The sequence below is a fragment of the Phoenix dactylifera genome, chromosome 8 (genome assembly GCF_051530095.1).
Source record: "Phoenix dactylifera cultivar Ajwa chromosome 8, Ajwa_hap1_PhDact_Kaust_v1.1, whole genome shotgun sequence".
Classification (NCBI taxonomy): Eukaryota; Viridiplantae; Streptophyta; class Magnoliopsida; order Arecales; family Arecaceae; genus Phoenix; species Phoenix dactylifera.
In genome coordinates this window covers 21,364,410-21,387,513 of record NC_143197.1, presented here as the reverse complement: position 1 = coordinate 21,387,513, position 23,104 = coordinate 21,364,410, and the positions used below count along the sequence as shown (strand labels likewise).

Here is a 23,104-nt window from a genome sequence, read left to right as displayed (position 1 = left end):
AGCAAAACATTGTAGAAATGAATTTTGATATTTCATCTTCTTTGTTTAAGCAATAGACAATGAGGTCATATCAAAGCAAAAGGTCAAACTCTAGCACAAGCTCCTAAACCAAGCATAGACGAAACCACTATTGTATAATCCAAATCTCCTATTTGTTCCAAGTTATGCCATGCAGCACACGTAAATATTGGACCTATGTTCTAAGGAAATCATCATTCATAATCTCAGTGGTTTGCACAACTCCTTGACCAAATACCTCCAACAAAACTCATGCTATGGCGTTAAATATTCCTATTTATAAGAGAGAACAATATGTTTCATCAACCTTAACAAATGAGTTTCTGATTATCTTGCTGATGACAACTTCCAGAGGAGATGAAATAAAAGATAGCATTGCCATTACCAATGGCAAGGATGTACACTTAGTTGACATATGGAACAAAATTGCTTCATGTTTTTTGATATAGTCATCTATACAGTAGATTAGTGATTGCACCTTCTTTTTTACAAGGAAAGAGGTTCCACATTTGAACCTAAAGATGGTTTTCCCTAAAGGTTGGCATGGGTAATTCTTGCATCATCTTCCTGAAATACTGGTGGCAGTCCACCCTTATTTTTCTTAAAAAAAAGGAATAAAGAAAGAAAGATTTTTTTTTAAAAAAAAAAAAACATTAGAGATTTTAACCATACCAAAGAAAAAGTATATACATAGGAGCTACGCAGCAGACTATCGAAAATAAGTTTTTGAAACTGCATTTGTCAAATTCCTCTCTTGCCTTGCTCCATTAGTTTTTCCCTGAAAAAAAATGCAAATAGAATTAAAACAAGAAAAGCAGCGCAGCATTAGATATAAAAAGTCAACATATATCTTCATACTAAAAACAGGAAGGAAATTCAGAACATAATGCTTAAATATTATTGACTTGTTCTATCTAAAATATGGAATGAAAAAGCAGGCAGGTAACAGTCAAAATCCTATAAATTCTTGTCATGTCCAAGAAACTCAATAGTGCACTGAGTCAATTTGGACAACTATCAGATACTATTTTTTTTATTGTCTTTTGTGATTCGTTCTAGTTCTATTTGATTTCTGATTGTGACTGTCCTATCAGCAAGATCCTTTATTTTGATCACAAGTGGTTAGAAGTAGCGCTGACTCTGCCGAATGAACTCCTGATGTGGCATGGAGAAACTCCGATAATTTAATTACATTCATGATAGTTTCTAACATTTACTTCATTCTTTTATGCATTAGATTCTTCAAGTATTTCTGAGCATCTTGAATCATAAAAGATCTTTAAAAGGCCAAATGCTTCTTCAGAAATAGATTTTTAAGGGCCTGTTTGGTATTATTGTTGTTTTTTGTTGCTGTTTCTCTACAAATTAGTGAAGGACCACTGGGAGATTGATGATGAAGACATTTGTAAAAAACTTCTATTCCTTGCTTTTATTTTCACTCTTTTTGAAAGCAATAAATCCTTGCTTCAACAATCTCTAAAGATTTCGCAAAACAACGAAAAAACAAAAGGGTTGCAGCACAGCTGTTCAGTCTTGCTCATTTTTCTTCTTTGATTTTTTGAAACAGGAAAAAAGTAACACCAAACAGGCTGTAAGATTCTCAAATTTTTAAAACAGTTTGTGAACTGATGACTCCATCAAACATGTAAATTATGAATACTACTTACTAAATCTGTTGTTTATGCCATCCGCTCATTTTTAATCTTGCTGCCTCCCCATGTTGCTGTTATTCAAACACTTCCACACAAGTAATGTTGAATAATCTGAATAATCATGTTGTTTCTCAACTCATTTAAGTTTATAAAACTCAGTATCAGCTGATTGCAGTTCAAGTTCATATAACAAAGAATGTTAAGCCAAATAATGAAATATTTCTCAACCAAGAATGAGGAGCCAGTGTAAAAGCCCATGTGTTGGTCACTGGTGGGCAAAGGTACATGCCATTGTACATGCATATGCTGAAACTTGGCAAGTGTAAGCTTTCACCTGGCGTAGCACAGCATGGCCAGCATAGGCACGGCAAGGTCAGCACCTAATCCTTGTTCTGAACAAGGTTTTGTTCGAATAACCATGACAATATACCAAAAAATAGGAAACATACATCATGCAAAATTCAAATCCACATACCTTATGATTTATCAATCCATTTCTACTCATCACATCTCTTCCTTGTTTCACGGCTTTCAAATTCTGAACTTTCCCTTCTTTTACATTTTCTCTATCACTAGCAGCAGCTGAGTTGAACCTTCCAGCACTAGAGATAATTCTTTGTTTTGTCACAACTCCATTTTTCACTGGCTTGGACTTGTCAAGTAAACGTAAAGGCTTCATAGGTGCAGTTGCAGCCAAGTTCTGCAGAGTGTTATGAAGGATTATATATATTAGTTGAATAAGTTTGGTTAAATGTGGGCTGCTAAGTAAGGTGTTCATGGGTTTCTAACCTTTGATTTTGATTCCTGACAGACTAATTTATTGCACTCAACTCTCCTTTGATTCTTGGAACTTGAATTCCTATCCGGGTTTTGTCTTTCAGACATTCTTAATATACTTACTGATCTTGTAGCAGTCTTTCTCTCAGTAATTTTCTGTTCTTTCCGCATTGCAGTAAAACTGATGTCCCTGAGTTTGCATCTGAGGCTATAAGAGGAGCCAACACTGGATTTGCTTGAAGAAGATTTCCGATTCTGCAAAACCCTTTCAACCTCTGTTTCTCTCCTCAAGCAGCATCTTGTGTTGCTACTGCCTCTCAGATTTGAACTGCTTGCCATGTCAGAAGTTCTGCAGGATACCTCAGAAGTTGCTGGTACAGCATCAAACATGTATTCTGGACCTCCAGAGTGTGGCTTGGGTTTTAAAATTTGGTAACTAGATACGATACTGCTCGATGAACTTGCTTCCGATCTGGAATTTGACTTGAAACCATAATTATGTTTCATATCTTTGAAGTTGGATGAAGATTTTCTGATAGATGTATTTGTTGTCAGTGTGCTTGTTGAACTACTGCCACTAGCACTCTTTGTTGTTACACACCCCAAACCTTTTCCACCTAACTTGCTGAGTCATGACCATTCATCATTGAAGAAAATACAAAGCAAGAAGACATACAAAAATTTGTCAACTATGAGCAATAGGGAACAACTTATTACCTGACAGGGTGCGATTTGTTCCCCAGATAACCGTTCTTGTTCCCTAGCCATTTCCTGCTCTTGTAATGCTTGCCTCTTGACCGTGAGACTGAGTGAGGAAGCTTTGGAGAGTGACAAAGTAATTTGGGAGAATCTTCTTTTCCATGGACACAGCAAGGGAAGGATGACTTCAAATGGCGAGATGACATTTGATGTATCCTGTAGAATATGGATGCCCAACTTAATAGGCTATTAGATATGATAGCTGATATTTAACTTAAGGTCAGAAGATCATTGGAAGCTTACGGATGGGATGTTCGAAACCAAGCATCATCCCTGCCACAAAATTATAAAAAGAAGGAGAAGAGGGTGATGATCAAAAGGCATAGAATGCCAAATTAGGTGCACAAAGACAACAAAGAACTCCATAATACTGGATATTTCTTGAGACTCACATGTCTTTGCCCATGAGTTGAGCTTCCAATGTGAGGTCTACCCACATCGGGGCTTCGATTTCTTCCTGAAAAATAATCAAGGAAAAAAAAAAGCAGTTCTTGCCATAAACAAGAATTATCAAGGGAAAGAAAAGAAGCATTTTTGATCTTTATATAGGAGGGGCGGGCTTGTGAATCTAAAAGCATCAAATCAAGAATCCTTATTTGATCCCAAGCATTAAAGACCCAATTGTTAGTTTCACACCGTGAATCCAAGACATCGAAATTGGAAAATTGAGATATCCATCAGAGGAAAAACGGATGCTCCATTTTAGGGGGGAAAAATAAAAACTGATTCTTTAAGGTTTAGACCTAAATGTTGTTAGGTTAAAAGAAGAAGAGCATTATATTCTATATGGATCATCAAAACCAATTAATCCAACTGAAGAGATATCGATTCTCACCAAAAAAGCCCAATGATCAGTGTTTTCGGTGCTTCTTCCAGGAATCCATTCTCCATTTACCGGCGATGATTTCCCCTTTCCTTTCTTCAAACCCATCTCTCTCTCTCTCTCCCCCTCCGTCTGTTCACTGGCTCGAGTGCTCTTATCCTGGGAGCCGGAATTCTAACCGTTGGAGGAATTCGAATTTAAAGGAGAAACTATTCAGACCCAATTGAGTTTTCTTTTGGATCATGATTTTCCGATCTATTGGTTAATGTGAGTTGGGTTCGCGAATGTCAAGATAAAGGCTCTCTAGGGTGGGATCGAATGCAAGATTAAAAGATAAGTACGCCACTCGTTGATTCTATAAATAGAAATTATAATAAAATGGATAACAAATAGAGAAAAATGAGAATAAAAGCTTGCTGGTGCAAAATGCTATCCTTTTAGGAAAAAATGTATTTTTGTACCATAATTTCTTTTTCTTTTTGGTATAACGGCTGCTCACACTACTCTAGCGTAAGTGCAGCCAGCAAAATCAAAAAAGAGAAGTGACAAAATGGTAGAGGAGCGACCCCCTAGTAGATCTAGAGGACCTCTCCGGAGTGCTAACCGACCCAATCAATGGTCATGTTTGCCTCCCGGTACACATGCACAGACTGGAAGGCGCTGCAGTCCCCCACCATCATCACAAAGCAGAGAGTTTCCATCCCCCCTCCGCCCCTCATCCCGTATCCAGCCGACCACTGTTGCTGAGTCTCCCTCAAGGAGGATACACTCGGCCCTCAGCACCTGTCTCACATAGCTGATGCCCACTCATGCTGCCCTGAGCTCTACTCCTACGATTGTCAATCTAACGGTGCTTCAGCCCCAACAGCAATCAACCTAAAGTCATAACTCATGATCACAAAATCCACGTCTGCTCTGTCTCCATCACCGGAAGCGCTACCATCAAAGTTCACCTTAAGATGACCAAGAGGTGGGGGCTCCCAAGAGACAAGAACGATCTTAGGCGCTGTAATAATAGAGGGGGTTTCAGATGTCCCTACCCATCTCAGATGAAGTTGCTGTGGTAGCCCTGATGATCTCCGTTGCCTGAAGGAGAGTACGCTCCACTATACATCTCGAGGGCGCTCACTTGTATTCAAGACCCGAGCATTCCTGTCCAGGCATATATGATAGGCCAAATAAGCATAGGTGATACCCTACTCAATCGTCCTCGGGTTGCGCATGACTTCTCTCATTTGTCTTAGAAGATTGTCAGCAGATCGGATAGCTTGGGGCAATGGAAACGAGGCCCTCCTCCATATCTGTGCTGCCCGTGAGCATCCAAACAAAGCATGGCTAATGGACTCCTCTGTATCAGGATATCTACCACAGCTCAGGGTGATCCTAACATCGCTCCCCGCTAAAATGCTTATGGTTGGTAAACAGCCGCAGGCCACCTTCCACAAGAACAAGGCCACACAAGGATGAACACGCATTCTCCAGATCCATCTGCTATCCATCTGCCGAATAGCACCCCATCCTATCACCGTCTGTAGGTATGTGGCAAGCACCTTGGACCTTTCTGTGGCCGCCCAAACTAATCTGTTTGATATCTCTCCCGTAGGTACTAAAATAACTAGAATTCTCTCGGTCAGTTGCTCTCCGAAGACCGGGATAATCAATACCTCATTCCACTTGCTCTCTCTCGGGATAATCGGTACTATAAATTTTTGAAATTCGAGGAATTCAAAATGTGGCAATTTGGTCAACAATTTAGAGAAATTGTATGAAATCAAAAAAATCGGACTGACGGAGCTGTATGCCCTTGAGTGTCACACGACTGTATGTTATTTATAAATTAGCGGACATGGTAAATTAAAGAGTTAATGACTTTTAAAGCTGGTTGACTTAAATAATTTTAAAAGTTGCCCTAAAGTCCTCCCTCCCTTACAACCCAAAAGTACCAGGGCTTCCCCTTCTGTGCCGATCTTGACCTCATCCATCAAGCCCGCTATTTGCCCAACAAAATTTTCCACCCACCCATCATTCTCTGTTGAGGTTGTCTTAAAGGAAAAGACTTTTAGAGCTTGAATACTCCTCACATTTATTTAAAAGGAGATCCACTAATAGTTATTAGATGACTTTCTGATTCACATTGTGTTACTGATGGATGATACGTGTTTAGCCCTCCATTGAGATTTCTCACGTCTATAGAAAAACTAATAGTCCTATAGATTGGATGGCGAGTTATGTAGCTAATCGTACTGGATTTATATTATGAAATTCTTCTATATTTCTTCTGCATCTTTTCTAAATATTTTAATTTTTAATTTTTATGAATTTATTCGCATTCATATCAAATAATTAATTCTCATCAAATTTTATTCTAATCTGTTCCCAAATCGATCTAAAGCTGAAGATTGTAAGGGGTCTTCGGTCCGGAAGGTTTTAGCCTGGGAGGTGAATGAATTCACTGCATCAAAACTCAATTCTTGGGGTCGCCAAGCATTCACGTACCATCGGGGGACTCAACACCCCTATCCTCTCATTGTGTTCTCTCTCTTAACCCAATTGTGAAGTTCCTTCTTCATGATCATTTTAGATTCACGTAGGTTGTCGTCCCTCTCGATTGCCGAATATTGTGCAAAGAAGCTGCATTTTGATTGTTCAGTGTTCGCCATTAACAATGGCCAGACTATTTTCCAGCAGAAAGCAGCGGGTTATTTGGCTCCCATTGGTATTGATTCAGTCAAATTTGTTCGAATTTGATTTCATTATTTGCCTGAGGCATCATCATTGATGACAGACAAGAACAAAGCTCACCGGAGAAATTTGACCAAGCGTTCCGGTGGTAGCTCCGGCGACGATGGCGATTTGTATTGCTTGTTTCCAATTATAGGCGAGGCAGGGAAGGATGCTGATGACTCCCATCACTTTTATTGGAAGATGAGGCCGAGGTCACCGCCGGAGAGGAAGCCCTGGTACTATCGTGCTGTAAGAAGGGGAAGATTTTGAGGCAACGTTTAAAATCATTTAAAATTAACCAGTTTTAAAAGTTATAAACTTTTTAATTTACCATGCCAGCTTGTTTATAAATCATGTATCATGAAATAGATGATGTTAAACTTTATGTGTCCGATTTTCTGATTTTGCACGATTTTTTTGCATCATAATAACTTGTTATATTTAAAATTTTGCTGGCATGATTGCTGGTATCTTAAAAATTCATGGTACGAAAATGCATTAGCAATAAAATGGATGACAAGTAGAGAAAAATGAAAATTAAAGCTTGTTGGTGCAAAAGGCTACCATTTTATTTTGTTTGCAGCGTTGTAACTTAATTTTAATTAAGCCTTTGACCTCTTTCTCTTTGACCGTTTAAGTTTTAAAAAATAAAAAAATTCTAGTATGCAACCTACATATCTGTTCACATCACATTCAGACTGACGACCATAATATGAAGACCAATATACTAAGAAAGGTGTAGGCTAATACAACAAGGATGCAAATTGATATACTAAAGATGTATGCTGATATAGCAAAGGTACAAGTTGAATAACTATGGTATAGTCCGAGGGAATGAGAGCTATTAGCCTAGAACGAGATTTTTTATGGAGCAGAAGCTAAAGGATGGCAAACTAATAGTTATCACTATTCAGTACGTGAAGAAATGATAGTGCCATCTAGAATATAGTAGTAATAGAAAGAAGATAACTTTCACGCATAACAATAGTATTCCACTTGGTCTACACCAACAAAAACAAATATTAAAACTATATAGTTACACCTCTCTTACCACTACTTAGAATATAGAAGTGGTAATAGTACTCAAAATATAAGCGTAGTGAAGGAAAAATAACTACGATGGATGATAATAATAGCCGGTATAGCATAAACCGGTATAACATAAACTTGTCAAAATATGAGTCACTTATAAATTTCAGATTGTAATCCCAAGAGAAAGAACCTTTTAGCCTATCAAACATTTTATCTGTCTTTATATTTATCTTTATGTTTACCTTTACTTTATCATTGCATTTACTTTCAATGTCCTTGCTTTAGTTACCCTACCGTACTCTAATTTATCTATAGTTATGGTGTAGAATTGTAGCCTGGCTACATTTTGAGTTTTCTTCTTTGGGGCAGGAGATATCATGGTTGTGAAAATCCTTAAGGGCTCGTTTGGTTCGCGGGAAAAGAAGGGGGGAAAGTGTGGTCAATGCGAAAGTAATGAGATGCCTCTTGTTTGGTTGGAGTTTTCAAAAGAAAAAGATGAGAAAGTTGTATTCCCATGGAAATATGATTCCCACATTTCATCGGAAAGTCTTTCCCATGAGAAATATGGAAAAGTCTTTCCCATAAGAAACATGAGAAAGTTACTTTCCCATAAGGCGTGAATCACTTTATTTTTATTTTTTTCCGAAAAGCCCCTTCAGCATTAAAGAAACATTAAAGAGGCATTAAAGATCTAATTTTTATTAAGGGCATAACAGAAATTATACATAACTTTCCCAGAAAGTGGATGGCCAACCAAACATAAGCACTTTGAAAATTTGTCACTTTCCCATGGTCAACCAAACATGCCAAAAGTATTTTCCTAAGTATCCTCTTCCTAGAAATTTGTTTTTCAGAAATCATATTCCTAGGAAGGAAAATGCTTCCCGCGAACCAAACGAGCCCTAAAGATTAAAATTTGAGGACCTGCTCCACCAGCCATTCATTCATCCTAATAGATAATCCAATGGCCAAAACATTCTTTCTGGCATGCTCGGTGGGACTTGCCAGGTAGCTATCGTCATGATGCCAAAAAAGAAGATTGACTAACACATCTCTATGGGTAAAATGGTGGAGGGCCAAGTACGATTGTAAGAGCTATGAAGGACTACATTACACCATACCGAAGAGCCACCGAGTTCTCAGACTAGGCCACCTAAACAAGTTCCTCTAAGCCCACATGGAATTGAAGTTTTCGACAGTCAGACTAGTTCTATTTCTTCTAGAGAGCTTGGCTTCGGAAGCCACGTCTTTCTCTCAGGCGGAATTAATACATCCGCTAGCCGATCCTCTCTCTTGTACGGCATTTTGTAGAGATTACAGAATCTCTTACATGGGCAGAGATGAAAGTGTTACTAATTATTATAGAGATTTATAGAAAAAAACTTCGATATGCAAAGGATATTTCTCAAGCAATATAATAGTAAAAGCAAACAAAATTGATTTCTTCGGAAAACCATCAATGAAAATCAAAGGGCCCACCCCTTTCGTCCTCCATGAAACTTAATACTAACTTTTGTGTTGTGAAATGAGTTTAGAGTGTGTATGTTATTTGGTACAAGACAGAATGGTGTGGAAGTGTACACCACGACAGCGAAGATGCACTGCGTGCACCGCGGAGGCTTGTAACACTATTTTGGTTAGGACTTGTGGATCCATAAGACTATTTCCCAAGCTTATATCCAATTCAAGCTAATAGACCCACATGATACTCTTTTTCTTCTTTTTTTTTGTTAGTCCGGGACCATGACAATCTCTCCCATTAAATCTTGTGACGTCCTCATGGCAATTAGATCCTACTAGAAAAAGAAAAACCTTCTTATAGCTTTGGTCCTACTCAAACTCTATGGATCCTCCTCATCGCTGATGGTATCCCTCAACAGGAGACCACGAGCTCACAACTCAAAAACTTAAGCTGTTAAGAGAAAAATCGGTCCAAACTAATAAATTCACGACATCCCTTTTATTAGGCAATATGAAACTACGATAAATAATAAGCTAAATTTGGAACCACCGTCAACAAGTGTAATTTAGCTAACCATCATCGAACACACTAAACATGGATTAAATTTCTCAAATTTTAAAAAAGATTCATGCCATATTTTCTTCAAGTATCTCAGCATAACCAGTTTCATCCAAGATAAGCTCAAATGACTGGCACATTTGTGTACTTTCTGTCTCGTTTTATAAACTAAAACTGAAATATTCTGACTGAAATGCCTCATATAGTGCAAATCATAATTTACAAACCATGACCATGATAGTTTGACATTGCCAGGAAACTGTCCTGACCATGACCATGATAGTTTGACATTGCCAGGAAACTGACCTGTCTTTGTAAGCAGACGGCCGAAACAGGCGATCTGGCTGCTGCAGACTTATAAACAGCCAAAACAAAGAAAATGTACAAAGATCGCTTGGTTAAAGTTAATTCATATAAGATACACAAAAAAAGTGTGATTTTGGAGAGTCATATGGACATAGTTACATTTCCTTCTCACCCAAATATAAGCTGGGGTCAGCGGTACCACGAGTCCGGCCTTGGATTGACAGGATTTTGAGGGATCCCATATGTAGGCCTCGGACGTGGATCTGTGTAAGGTGAGCCTGCGCATGGGGGGTAGAATCATTTTATTAGTGAAGGGTCTGCTCTTCTTTTCCAAGATATAACATGCAATAATAATAATAATGATGATGATGATGCATGAAAACACTGTAATAAAGACATCATTTATAAGGAACTCACAGTTTCAATCATATAGGATTAGTCAATTTCTCACATAGAAAAAAGATTATATTTAAACAACATCACTTATGATTTTAATGGGCCTTCAGATAAAGCAATGACAATAAGGTAACAAGAAGCATTGAAAAGTCATTACCACCTCAAGGGCTTAGAGATATACTGCACCTAGGACTTTGGAATGCATATCAGGTCTAATAATGAAAAGAAAATATAGTGCAGCCACGCAGGAAAACACCGCAAAGCAGGATATCACTCAATATTCAAAAAATAATGAATGCAGCCTCTCTCAAACTCGTAGCTGAGAAATCTACCAGGAAAAAAATAGAATCTCCAGGGAAGTGGTAATGATATAAGTGAAGTGGTGCATGTAACATAACAACAAAAAATGGAATTTCAATAACATCCCAGTTGATACTGCAAAATATTTGGCTTTTTATAGGTTATGAATGGGAACTTAGCCTCTTAAAATTTCATTTAAGAGGAATATGAGCAGACAGAAATGTCAAAAGATGAAACTGAAAGATGACTATGAGGAATAAGAAAATATTTTGGAGTGAAATTATTAGAAATTCGAAAAGCACAAAAGACAACAGCAATGCATAAGAAAGAATTTGTACGGACTAAATAGTTAAAACCAAGCTGGTTCTTAGGCTTCTACCCGAACTCAAACTACCTCTGCCATGGGATCTCTCTCATGCACACATAGTCAACATGCACTTACTGTCTACTAATTGGTTCAGTAGTCTCTAATATCTGATCGTCGTGATTAAAAGAAAAATTACTAGTTACTATGGCACATTATTTGAATGGAACTATGACTCGTTATTCTTTTTTCTTTTATCTGAGTGGGTTAAACACCAATACAATGCCCATGGGCCAAACACACCAAGCACCTACACCTGCTTAGAAAAAAAGAGGAGCATGTAAGCCCACATACCCAAAAAGAAGAATTATTAAAGATAAAAAAAATAATGATTCATTTTTCTGGTCTATCAATATCGACCTAGCTCATAATGTGAAGATGGGATATGATTTTCTAGAAGGAGCAGGTTGATCAAACATATGACTCGTATCAGAAATTTGGATGTGAAAAATGATGGTTGTATGGGATCTATCTCATAGACCCAAGCCAAACCTAACACAACAGTAAGTTGTGGCTTTTAGACCTTTGACAAAGGCCATATCTAGACCAAACTGGAACCAGGTTGAATCAAGCATCACCCCCACAAAAAGATGGTGAATGGAACAAACAAATTAGCAGGACCAAAGCTTTTTCTTGGGTTTATGGACAGCAGATCTCTTTGATGCTAGTAAGGGAGAGTATGAGCAATATAGTACCTAGCTTGCTGAATATAGACCCAAGCTAGAACAAACACTACAAAATAGGCAGCTTCTAGATCGTGCTGAAACTAGACTAAAAAACAAATGCATTACCTTAATCAAATGAAGAAAGAAAATGAAAATAAGTGCAACAGGACCATGTCTCTTTGATGCTAGCAAGGGAGAGCATAGGGGGGTAGGGAACCAACAGAGTAGAGTGGGCTTCCTCTTTCATCTCAAAGTTGCTATTATGCATTATGGAGAACAGTAGATTAGTTAGTAACAAGATCATACAGCAATTTTCTAGTTTCTGATTAAAAAACATGGTCAAAATCTAAATTTGTTCTCCATGCTCAAATGATTTTCTAATGACAACACGGATAAATAGAAAGTTACAGTGCTTTCGATGATTGTAACTCAAAAGAACGGAAATTGAACAGAAGAAATTGAGAAAATACATGCTTTTTGCAGATACAACGAGATCTTGAGGTTACAATAGCTCATCAGGCAGGCACATGACCAGTTAAAAAAGTCATGCTCATTAAAACCACTTTAACCAAGTGCATTTCGCGACATGATTGCAAGAACAAACTTAAATATCTGTTGATACCCAAAAGATGTAGAATAAGGGCTAAATAGATAATGCTAAATTGCTAACTGTAAAATACTTTCGCGTTCCTCACCGTAAGTGTTTTGAACAGGAGGATGCCACCCATATGAAGGTTCTCTTAGAGCTTGGTGATCAACATGAGGAACTCCACGGTCGTAAAGTTGTGCACCAGGACTTCTATATGAGGGTGAAGTTGATGGATATCTGTAATTAAGATTTTGAAAAGAACTGGGACCCTCAAAGTTAGGTCTTCCGAAGGCATCTATTGCACTGTGTGTTGGATAGGGGCTCATGTTACCCATTGGAACAGAAGTCCTTTCATAAGTATTTCTGTTGTAGGGATTCGATGCCACATAGCTCCCATACGGATTAGAGACATCCCCATGAAATGAAGTCCTACCATAGTTTGAAACGCTCTCATATGGACTATCATTTGGCATAAGAAGATTGCTGTTGTCTCTCCTTGGACGGTAGCCTCCAGAAGAACCAAGCCCAACAGCTGCTGCATTAAACTGTACCATCCAAAATACGTGTCAGTGTCCGCCTAAGCATTGACCTCAACGATCTTCCAGCCCCTCACTTTTTTCTTGTTCTATAGAATAATAATAATATTCATTGCGTAAATGGTCATTAAAAAATGGCTAATAAATATAAAATAAATTACTGTTCTCAGTTATAATATTATAAGCAGACAACCAAATAATGTTAAGCATATTGACAAAAGATGTTAAATATATAACTAAGAAAAAACAGCATCTTATCAAGAAATATATAACCAACAAACCACAGCATCTTATCAAGATGAGAATAAGGCTCTAGAAATACTCTTGAAAATGTGGTTTTGATCATAAAAAATTAACAAAGAAAAACAAAATAGACACATACATGGTAAGATGCATACAAAAATTGAAAAAAAAAGAGAAGATACTTATTGTGATTCCTTATTTACCATATCGACAGATAAGCCTTTCATTGACTCTTGTCAGCAGATCTGATCAGATCTGACCAAGATTTGTTCCTCAAACTACCAAAACAGGTTCCCTGTTATAACCATATAATCCCACTTTAAACCAGGAAAGAATTAAATGTCATCTTTCAGAAATATGATCCTCATCGCCCTTCCTTACCGAAGATCAGAATAGGATGATCTGATCATTAACAAGCCATGTCTTCCTGGAAAGGACGATCAAAAAACACTCCAGAAACCAATTAATAACAATCTAGTACTTTTATAAATCTTCCTAACCATACCCTAACATAGAATTATTAGACAACACATCTTTTCCCATTCACTTTCACAGAGATGACCATAACCACAGATCACAACATGGCACCTCAACCACAACCACTCCTGAACAAACAGTAACTCATCCCATTAGCTAATCTTCCACTTGAAAACCTTAGGGAACCTTGAAACATTATTTCTAGCGCTCACCTTTTTTATATCAAATTGCGGCCTGAAACCCTCTGCTTCATACTTCCGTTCTCCAGAAACAGAGGCACATAATTTTTACAATCTATAGCGTTCACTATCCAAGCTACCTTGGAGCCCTTTTAGAAACCTTAATCCATGGGGTTCACATGGGTGACCTAGAAGTATTTGTTCAAGCATTCAATTTTTAGCTTTAAAGAAAAATTTGCTTTGCTTTTCTAGAAGTGGGAAGCATAAATACAATGGTCCATATACTAGTCCATAAAATGCTGCAGATCGAGAAGTCAGTCAATAGTTTGACACAAAAGGATAGTAACTAAGATATTCACATATTTGTTATTACAGTGCTTGTCAGAAACAAGAAAACTACAATGTCAAGTCATTGAAAGTCTTAACTCTTAACCATATTTACGCACTTCTTGTTGTGACATTCCAGATGGTACACATGCTTAGTTACTTCTAGAGAAGTTCAACAAGATTTTGCATATATATAATGTTCCAATACAAATACTCCTAGCTCTGCAGCTCCATTAATGCTCAAGAGACCTGTACAGATATTCAATGAAAAGGAGTACTAAATTAATGATGTGCTACATGCAACTGATTATGTAATTTCTTAAAAAAAATAGCTGACTAGGGAGGTTTAAGAAGTTGTATTATACTAAAAAGACACAGTTAAGCACAGAGCTTAGCTTCTTGAAACGGGTTGGGGGCAAGCACGGGGAGCAGGTCTCTTAAAAAATATTAGTAAGAAAACACTTAGGAAGCAGGTGCAGGGACGAGTTCCTGAGGAATTTGGAAGTGGGTTCGTCACTCTAAACGAAGATTCCTGCTACTAAGGAGCAAAGTAGAGAAATACAACTTTAATATATTAGAACAGAAAAGCAGCACAGGTGATTAAACCCTCTCATGTGGATTGAGCAGAGTTCAAACATTGACAATATATACAGCTGTTAGCCTGTTGCCTGTTCTATTCAACCACAAGCATCCTAAAGACTCATATTTCATATTCTGCACTTGAGAAAAAATAAAATGATAAAATTTAATTGGATCCAGAAAAGACACATACTTGCAATGTATTAAGGTTATCAGAACCGGGAAGCAAAACTGTTGATTGGGAAGTTGGCCAGTGACCACCAGTAGCTGCACAGCAGGAAAGAAAAGCAGGATCAAACAAAATAATTGATATTTCTGGATCTTTTAGTCAGCAAATGTCAAGCAGAAAGTCTTAAACCTGTGGCAGCTACTTTGTCTGCAACATAAGGGGTAGAAAATGACTGGACAGAGCTTTCACGAGAATAAGGTGAAAAATCTCTTTTTTGATTTAAATTAGGAGATCCTAGAGAGCGCTTCATTTCATCCAAATGTCTTTGTGCCTCTTCTCCACCTAATTCTGTGAAAATAACCTTAAATGATTAAAAGCATATGTCACTGATCTGTCATGTGATTGCTGAGATAAGAAATTAATGCAATGATGAAAACTTGAATAGATACCTCATCAAAAAGTTCATTTGAACCATGCATATTCTTTCTCATTGGTAAGACATAGTTGGCTGAAAAAGACAATCAAATCTTAGAGAGTTCGCATTTTTTTTGGCCACATAGAGAATTCACATTTTATGAAAGAAAAATGTTAACTATGTTGGATATCATGATGGGTACCTATCATCTCATTTACAGCCTCAGCAGGTACCTCCTTTCCCATTTCCTTGAACCGCATTTGTGCCCGAAACTTAAGATCATTTGGTGGCGGGAATACAACTACTGCTACCTGATGCATAAAATAGCATGGTTAAAACAGTTAGTTAGAACTCACAAGAAAAAAATATCACATGCCAAGTTTACACCCATAAAGGTCGCTAGTTTCTTATGCGATCAGTAGCTATCTTTTTGAGATTACCTTGCGGTAATTCACAAATGCCTTCAATTTGCGATTACGAGCACTCTTGTAAACATTTGTTTGATCAAGAATGTAATTGCGACGTGTTTTGGCTGCCCTGGCTAACAACGTATTAAATATTCCTGTGGCACGACTCATTAAGCGCTCAAACCGTTCACCATAGTTCTGCTTACGCAACAGTCCTGGTACCTGCATAGCAATGAATGATGTCCTTAATTTGACAGCTTATTCATCAGGAAAAAATGAACTTCTAAAAGGAAAAAAGTTAAATCAGTATGTAACTAAAATGGAGTGAAAAATAAAACAAGCTAATAACTTGCTGAAAAACCAACACTATTAACAAGCAGGGACATGATACTTTAGTACAGACCTTCATTTGATCCAAAGCAAGGTTTGTTCCAAGCAGAACGTATCGCTTCTCAGGATGCATCTTCACCCATTTTTCAGCCCAAGTGGTCTTCCCAGAAGCAGGCAAACCAACCATCATCAAAACTTCGCATTCACCAGAACTTGCGAAAGGGGGACCCATAATCACATTTCCATCTCCAATAGCAGAATCCCAGGGCTTGTAACCTTCTTCTGGAACCAATCCATCTTCAATGCTAAACTGGAGCTGAACCACAACATTTTTCAACAGGATGTGCGGAAAAAGTGCAGATTCCCAGGGTAGATCTCGTAGTGGAGTGTCAACCACCCCAAGACCCTTTGAGGTTGCATCGAAGCGCCTGGCAACACCCAACCATTTCCCATTTTTGGAAAATCCAATGGAAGCTAATGGCTTATTTTCAAGGTCCACAGCACAAACAATGGTATCACCAACACTGAATTTTGTGCCATAATCAGAGAACTTCCCAGAATTTGAGAATTTGCCAGTTCCACCAAAGCCAAAACTGTGCATAGTTTCTCCCAGGTTTCCAACAGGACCATCACCTCTAGAAATACCAACACGGCACACATGCTGTTGATCAGGGGGTGTGTCGGACAGGTCAACAAGTTGCTCGGAAAAGATTTTGCAGCCAAAACAATACTTCCCTCCAGTTATCCCAACAGTTGCTCGGGCACCAGACCAGCAATAAGCAAATCCTTCTTCATGTAGTGCATGTCCTTGAAGGCCATTTCCATTAATATCAAAATCTGTAGGAATTCAGAAGAATATAAATATCTAGGTGATAAGAAAAACAACACAAGCACAAAAGATTATACTATCAATATCAATAGAATTAAATAAGTTCTCAGATGGCAAGGAATCCAGGGAGGAAAAAAAAATAAACAAAAAGAAAATAGAATGTGAAAAGGTTTTACCTTCATCTCATGTTATGAACTCTTTTCCATCTCTTCTTATTTCTACTGTTATCTCCTTAACAATATCAACATCTTGTTGTCCTTCTCAATGTTTCTTTATCATCCACTTCAATAATACCATATAATAGCACCAGCACTAGTGTTTATGCTATTCATCTGGTGAATTCTTATGAGGAAACCAAATTTATTTTAATGATAATGCTACTGCTATTGATAATTAAATAAACAGCAGAATATGTAATAAACCAATTTAATCACTAAAATACTGAAACTTAAAACTTTGCAAATAGTAATGAATAATCTGATATTAATACCAGCACTGTGATAGAGGCAAAATCTACTCTTGATAAAGATATAAAACTTCTTATAATGTCATTGGTAGAAGAAACGAAATGCCTGACACGGGGATTTTTATGTGATCACTGTATCTTATAATCGACAAAATAATAGACACAAAGGTAGCTTTCAGGCCACCTACACGAAACAATAATAATTGTCACTCTATTGGAAGAGAGAAAAGAAAACTTCACAGGATTTATAACTAGCATAAGGAAAGATCAAGCGCAACCCAACAATAAGTAGGGGTGGCAATATCTGACCTAGACCCAAATCATCCAAAATAAGCAGGTTTGCCTAAGGATCTTTTAAGAGAAAAATAATCGGGTTGCGTTCAGATGATCTGAGACCAACCAAATTATAAACAGGGTGGCAATTGCTGACCTACACCCAACCCCCCACCCCCCCGGCCCCCCGCGTCGGGCAAAAACTTCAAGTAGGTGAACCTCCAGCCCCTCCAACAACAGTTAAATCCTTTCTATAATTGAATCACTGGTGTAGTGCCCCCCCCTCCAAACCCATCGCCTGCAACAGCTCCTGAAACAAGCAGCCATTCATCTTTAAGTTCTCCTTCCATGAATCCATTTAAATGTCAATACCAGAAAAATACAATTCCAGATATGGTTAGATTAAGGATATCGCACTCAATCTTCTCAATTAACCAAATTCCTTCTGTGGATTCGACATAAAAAATCCACCTAATTATTGATTTTTCAAGAAAAAATTGATAATGTTCTTTGTAGAACAGTGCGCATTGAAGCATCCTTGATGATTTTGCCCCGGACATAAGTATGAGGCGCATGGTAGTCTAAACAGATGTGTTCAAAACATGTGTATCAGATATTCAACAAATGTTATCGAATGTTTAATAGATGTGGATTACCCATCCCAGGGACCCTTAAACATACATGGTTATGCAAAATAAAAAAAAAACATAAAAAGTCTGACCTTTTTTTGCAAAATCAATAACAAAGTGGATTTTTATGCAAAATCCATTTTCCTTGTTTGGTAAATGACTTTTTTCTTTTGATCTCAGTTCTCTCCTTATCTTTTCATGATGGTCCTGTTGGAAGGCTATCCATACAAGTTGGGAAGGAACCCGTTCAAGCTTTTGGCCTTTTCTTTCCTATATTGCACATGATTGTTGAATGCTAATTGGAGAGCTTAATGAAGAAAATGTCTCTACTTATCAATGTTCTCAATACTAAATTTCCTTTTAATCTTTAAAACTATTTTGGGATGTTCAATAGGTTTATTTGAAGCATGGTTAGATTTCAATAGCAAAAAACTGTAGTTTGTGAACTTTCTTAACCTGTTTGGCTGTATTAGAATGTATGTGTAATATGATGAAATTTGAGATTCTTGATACATTTTTGAAAAAGAGTGGAATGTTTCAAGTCATTAATATGGAGAGTAAAGTGTAGTCTTTTGTTTTGGCTCAACAATAATATAGTTGATTTCCTATTTAACTGTGATTTTGCATTGCGCTAAGACAATGCTTCTCCAGTTATGACTTGGCAGCCCCCAAAGGATAAATTTTGGTTCCACCCCTGATTATAGTGTGATGGACCTTGCGTAAGTCAATGCTTATTCAGGTAATCAAAAAGATCGTGCAGTTAATTGTTAAAAGGACAAACAAAATACACTAAAGAGAAAAATCAACTAAAATAGCATATTCAGGATTATCGCATTTCGTTTTCCACTTTAGTGTCTTCTCTCTCACATTTTATTTTGATGCGCAGCCCCAGGTCCATTCTTTTTGGCCCTATTATGACTTCATTTTTAAGGTAATTAACTAAAAAGTGAAGTCTTATGTGGGTTGTTGGGTTGGATATGGACCTATATAAAATAAAGGGGTTCTTTATGGGTTTATTGCTCTTAACCCAATTACAAATGGGTCAATTAAGGGGTAATTATTTTCTAGCCCAACCTAGACCTGACTAGAGCTGACCCATTACCACCCCTAGCAATAAGACTAAAGGCCCAACTAAAGAAAAAAGAATGCAACAAAGAAGCGCAGTTGGTAAAAACTATAATAGGATGGTACCAATATGGGGTCCGGTATCAAGACGGTTATAACCAAACCTTGAGGTAACAATTCATCAACATAATCTCTTGATAATAAACACAACAACCAGAGACGATTCCACACCAACAATGAAACACAGTTTCCTAAGACCACATGCCCATTTCATTTTTTCATATTATGATGGATCAATATCTTTCCAACATAGAACCAAAATATCTCAAGAAAAGCTCAAACCTGATTACAAGGTTGAAACCAAGAACAGCAACTTGGACACAGCAGACACAACATTAAAAATGTATACACTTTAACAACCTTTGTTCTGACAAAAAGTACTTCAATTCCTTGTTTGAAAAACTGATAGAACACTCGAAATAACGTCTTCCATTCCAAAATACAGCAGAATAAATCAGCACAATATTTAGACTAAGAACAATTCTTTCCATTACAAAAAGAGCAACTCAACTCAATATACAATAAAAAACAAACTCACGATAACATTCTAAAAATATAATCCAAGTATCATCATATTCAGAGTAAGAATAAAAATGTAGACTTAAAAAAAGATTAACTCTACTCCGAAGTATAAAGTTATTTTGTGTGAAATCCGAATACTAAAGTTGACAGCCTACAGATGGCATTTTTGAAAACAAAGCTCAAACGTTGCCAGCATCCAAAAGCTAAGAACAATTCTTCTACAAGAAAAGAAAAAAAATACTAAAGTTGACAGCCTACAGATGGCATTTTTGAAAACAAAGCTCATAAATTTGCCAGCATCCAAACCCTAAGAACAATTCTTCTACGAGAAAAGAAAAAAAAAAAGTAAGCTTTCCTACACACGCAAAATCCGCAGATTACAAACACAAATCAGCAAAAAATTCATTAAATTCGCAAGGTCTATCAACCAAACCAGTCGAACAACGAACCCTAACATACTAATTCATCAACCAAAGACCTAAAACTCTCACAAGATAAGACCCAGTGACTTAGAAAACGCTAACCCTAGCAATGCGAAAGTTCCGGTCAGAGGAAGGGGAGGAAGAATACCTAGGTCGCAGTCGGCGGGATTGAGCTCGACGCGAAGACCGCCGCCAGATTCCTGAGAACCGGGTGGCGCCTCCGGACGGATTTTCTTCGTCGCCGGTCCTTCCTCAGCTCCGGCAAGCGGACGCTCGTGCTTCGACGCCATGAGAGAGGGTGAGAGCTCTCCTTCGAGCTACGTCTCACGGAGAGATATAGGAGAGAGGCAAAGCGTAGTGTGAGTCTTGTACAGGATTTTAATATGTATGAGATATCTATGCCGTACAACGGGGCGAGCTCGCTTAGGACCGTCCATTGATGGAGGGCGGTCTCGGCTGTCGACCAGCCCAAGTCGGGCTGCGGACTGCACCCAACTTGGGCATGGTTCGGGTTGGGTATGGAAGAGTTAAATATTTTTTAAAATAAGTTTTTTTTATCTAACATAGCTTATTTATAATTCAACATAAGCAGAAAAGTTATGTTAAATGATAAAAAAACTTAAATCCCAATTTATCTCGATTGACATAAGAAGTCAGGAAATTGCAGAGAATTGAGATTCTCCAAGGTCTCGATGGAAATTTTTAGGCTAAAATATTCAAAATCAGACTAAGATGGTAAATCTAAGATTAAAACCTATAATTAAGTATTGATTTTGATATTTATTAGTTAAAATAATTTATCTAAGCAAGTAAAAAGGTGAATGAAAAAATCGACTAATATGAATATACCATATTTGTAAATATCTCGGATTTTATCAACCTAGGTGAGACAACAGGGCCAAAATTTTGATATATATCATATAAGGAGATGCTCAAATATTGATGCAAATCTAATTCTCGGCAGAGATGAAAACCTTGTTCACCAATCATTTATTTGATTTTAAGGATCACATAAGATAAGCAAAAAAATTAATAACTAATAAGTAAGTAAAATCAAAAATTGTGTAGAAAGATATCAAACAATTGAAGATGCATAATTCATCTCATAAGAGATCAAAACATAACAGTAGATTAAAAAGCATACAAAAAAAAAAGCCCTTGCATGTGTTCGTGGAGATCTCTCTTCATAACCAAGAATGAGGTGGGCACTTGCTATGTTGATTTCTGTAGCATCCAACTTCATGTATGAATTTTGGCTCTTCAAACATATATACTAGAAGCAGCCATGTATAATATTGGAAGATTCAATTAAGCCAAACTACCTATACTTTCTTTTCTTTTTGAGAGAAATGCATGTCCTTCTACGATGTTGGAGCCCCACAGTCATCCTGCCATGCTAGGGAGGGGGAAGGCATGAGCAAGGTAGATATCTTAACCTACTTTGAGTTTCTTATTCTCAATATGCTTCAATATTATCCTTGAATTTCAAGATCAAGAAGTTTGAAACCCTAGGTGAGGAATTTGAGAATGTAATTCTTAAACTGTTAGGATAATGCACAACAAAGCTGTCTTGATGGGATAACACATTCATATGAGGCTAGGAAATGTGAAATTTAGGTATGGATGGTATTGGACAAATAATAAGAGCATCGAAAGATCAGCAATTCCAGGCTCATTAACATCTATAGGGCACATAGGAGAAACTCCTGCTTCACAGGGTCTCTACCTCTAGGTAGATATGCAATTGAATCCTCCACTGCCTTTTATAAGGTCATTTTAAGTTTTGACATTGCTTTAGAAGTTTCAAGAGAAATCTCAATTTGGTGGGCACTGGGCACACACAAATCTAGCTAGAAATTTCAAGAGAGGGCTCAATGCTTGGTTTGAGGTTTCAAAACAACACTCAAACAAGTGGTTGCACTCTGATGAAGGTAGAGCTTGTGACAGAGAACTTGTTCTAACAGGCAACTGGACTCGAAGTGTTGGGGGACAGGTCAAACCAATAGGTATACATTGATGTAGCTAGAAGTTTTGAGAAAGGGCTCAGGTGCTTAGTTTTTAGGTTTCAACAGACTTCTCAATCCAGTGGGTGCTTCATCTTGAAGTTTTAAAATATTGCTCAAAAGATGGCACAAATCATTGTAGTGAGAAATTTCAAAAATGGGTTAAATTCCATAAGCACAAAATCATGTAGCTACAAATAATAGAAATAGATGTTTGTTTTATTTCATTTCAAGTAACTTCATGGATATATACACATAAACCACTGAAATATTTCTCATTAAGTCTAGAAACTACCATGATTAAAGTGAAAAAGAGAATGGTTTCATATTTTTCTTCTACTAGGATAATGTCATTTCTGGAATTTTAAAAGAAATTTGTTAAAAGGAAATTAATCGATTGTATGGCTTAGTTCTTTTGATCAAACTTGTAAGCTTTAAAAATGATTCATTAAATTATCCTTCATAAAGTCTATAAATGGAAAAATTACAACTCATACTATATATCTCTATGTATATAGGGTTTGAATTTTGAACAATATTTCATGTAGACTTCCTTTGTGGTGAAAACTAGTGCCTAGTTTATATAATATTCTTTAGATGAAGGAAATGTGTTATCATGCAAGATTGATGTCCTTTAATTTATTATGGTGGATGTTTAAAAGCAGGTACATCCAAGCAAGCCATAAAGTGCTGAAACGTAATATTTTTTCATTAAATTTTTTTTGGAACTCATAGATATAAAGACAAA

At 37.2% G+C, this 23,104-nt stretch overlaps 2 protein-coding genes across 5 annotated transcripts; both read right to left on the bottom strand.

The window, feature by feature from the left end:
• Nucleotides 1-426: 426 nt before the first annotated feature.
• Nucleotides 427-4,462, bottom strand: LOC103717304 (uncharacterized). Of its 2 annotated transcripts, none has more exons than XM_088703043.2 (7): nt 4,042-4,462; nt 3,599-3,663; nt 3,450-3,479; nt 3,165-3,362; nt 2,460-2,979; nt 2,146-2,370; nt 427-796 (listed from the first exon to the last, which is right to left on the bottom strand). In XM_088703043.2, exons 1-7 carry the CDS (start codon nt 4,135-4,137, stop codon nt 728-730), a joined length of 1,203 nt encoding a protein of 400 aa, XP_088559169.1. In that variant the 5' UTR covers nt 4,138-4,462; the 3' UTR covers nt 427-727. The 2 variants fall into 2 exon arrangements, with proteins under 2 accessions (XP_088559169.1, XP_008803849.2); XM_008805627.6 differs by having other exon boundaries at nt 2,460-3,072; nt 4,042-4,458.
• Nucleotides 4,463-9,811: 5,349 nt separating this feature from the next.
• LOC103717305 (uncharacterized) lies at nt 9,812-20,704 on the bottom strand. Of its 3 annotated transcripts, none has more exons than XM_039116441.3 (10): nt 20,502-20,704; nt 16,161-16,924; nt 15,791-15,979; nt 15,553-15,661; nt 15,385-15,443; nt 15,125-15,296; nt 14,960-15,033; nt 12,532-12,970; nt 10,284-10,389; nt 9,812-10,159 (listed from the first exon to the last, which is right to left on the bottom strand). In XM_039116441.3, the coding sequence occupies exons 1-9, from the start codon at nt 20,641-20,643 to the stop codon at nt 10,301-10,303; spliced, it is 2,037 nt and encodes a 678-aa protein (XP_038972369.3). In that variant the 5' UTR covers nt 20,644-20,704; the 3' UTR covers nt 9,812-10,159; nt 10,284-10,300. The 3 variants fall into 3 exon arrangements, with proteins under 3 accessions (XP_038972369.3, XP_088559167.1, XP_008803850.4); XM_088703041.2 differs by adding an exon at nt 17,093-17,258 and having other exon boundaries at nt 9,812-10,389; nt 20,502-20,664; XM_008805628.6 differs by having other exon boundaries at nt 9,812-10,389.
• Nucleotides 20,705-23,104: the final 2,400 nt, after the last annotated feature.

What these genes read in the sequence shown, in the direction of transcription:
- LOC103717304 (XM_008805627.6), bottom strand. Translation starts at nt 4,137, where the DNA reads ATGGGTTTGAAGAAAGGAAAGGGGAAATCATCGCCGGTAAATGGAGAA. An exon ending in CTGATCATTGGGCTTTTTTG is followed by an intron (nt 3,664 to 4,041) that starts GTGAGAATCGAT and finishes ATTATTTTTCAG; the next exon opens with GAAGAAATCGAAGCCCCGAT. An exon ending in AACAAATCGCACCCTGTCAG is followed by an intron (nt 3,073 to 3,164) that starts GTAATAAGTTGT and finishes GTCATGACTCAG; the next exon opens with CAAGTTAGGTGGAAAAGGTT.
- LOC103717305 (XM_008805628.6), bottom strand. Translation starts at nt 20,643, where the DNA reads ATGGCGTCGAAGCACGAGCGTCCGCTTGCCGGAGCTGAGGAAGGACCG. An exon ending in TCCCGCCGACTGCGACCTAG is followed by an intron (nt 16,925 to 20,501) that starts GTATTCTTCCTC and finishes GAATTCCTACAG; the next exon opens with ATTTTGATATTAATGGAAAT. An exon ending in AGACAAAGTAGCTGCCACAG is followed by an intron (nt 15,034 to 15,124) that starts GTTTAAGACTTT and finishes CCTGCTGTGCAG; the next exon opens with CTACTGGTGGTCACTGGCCA.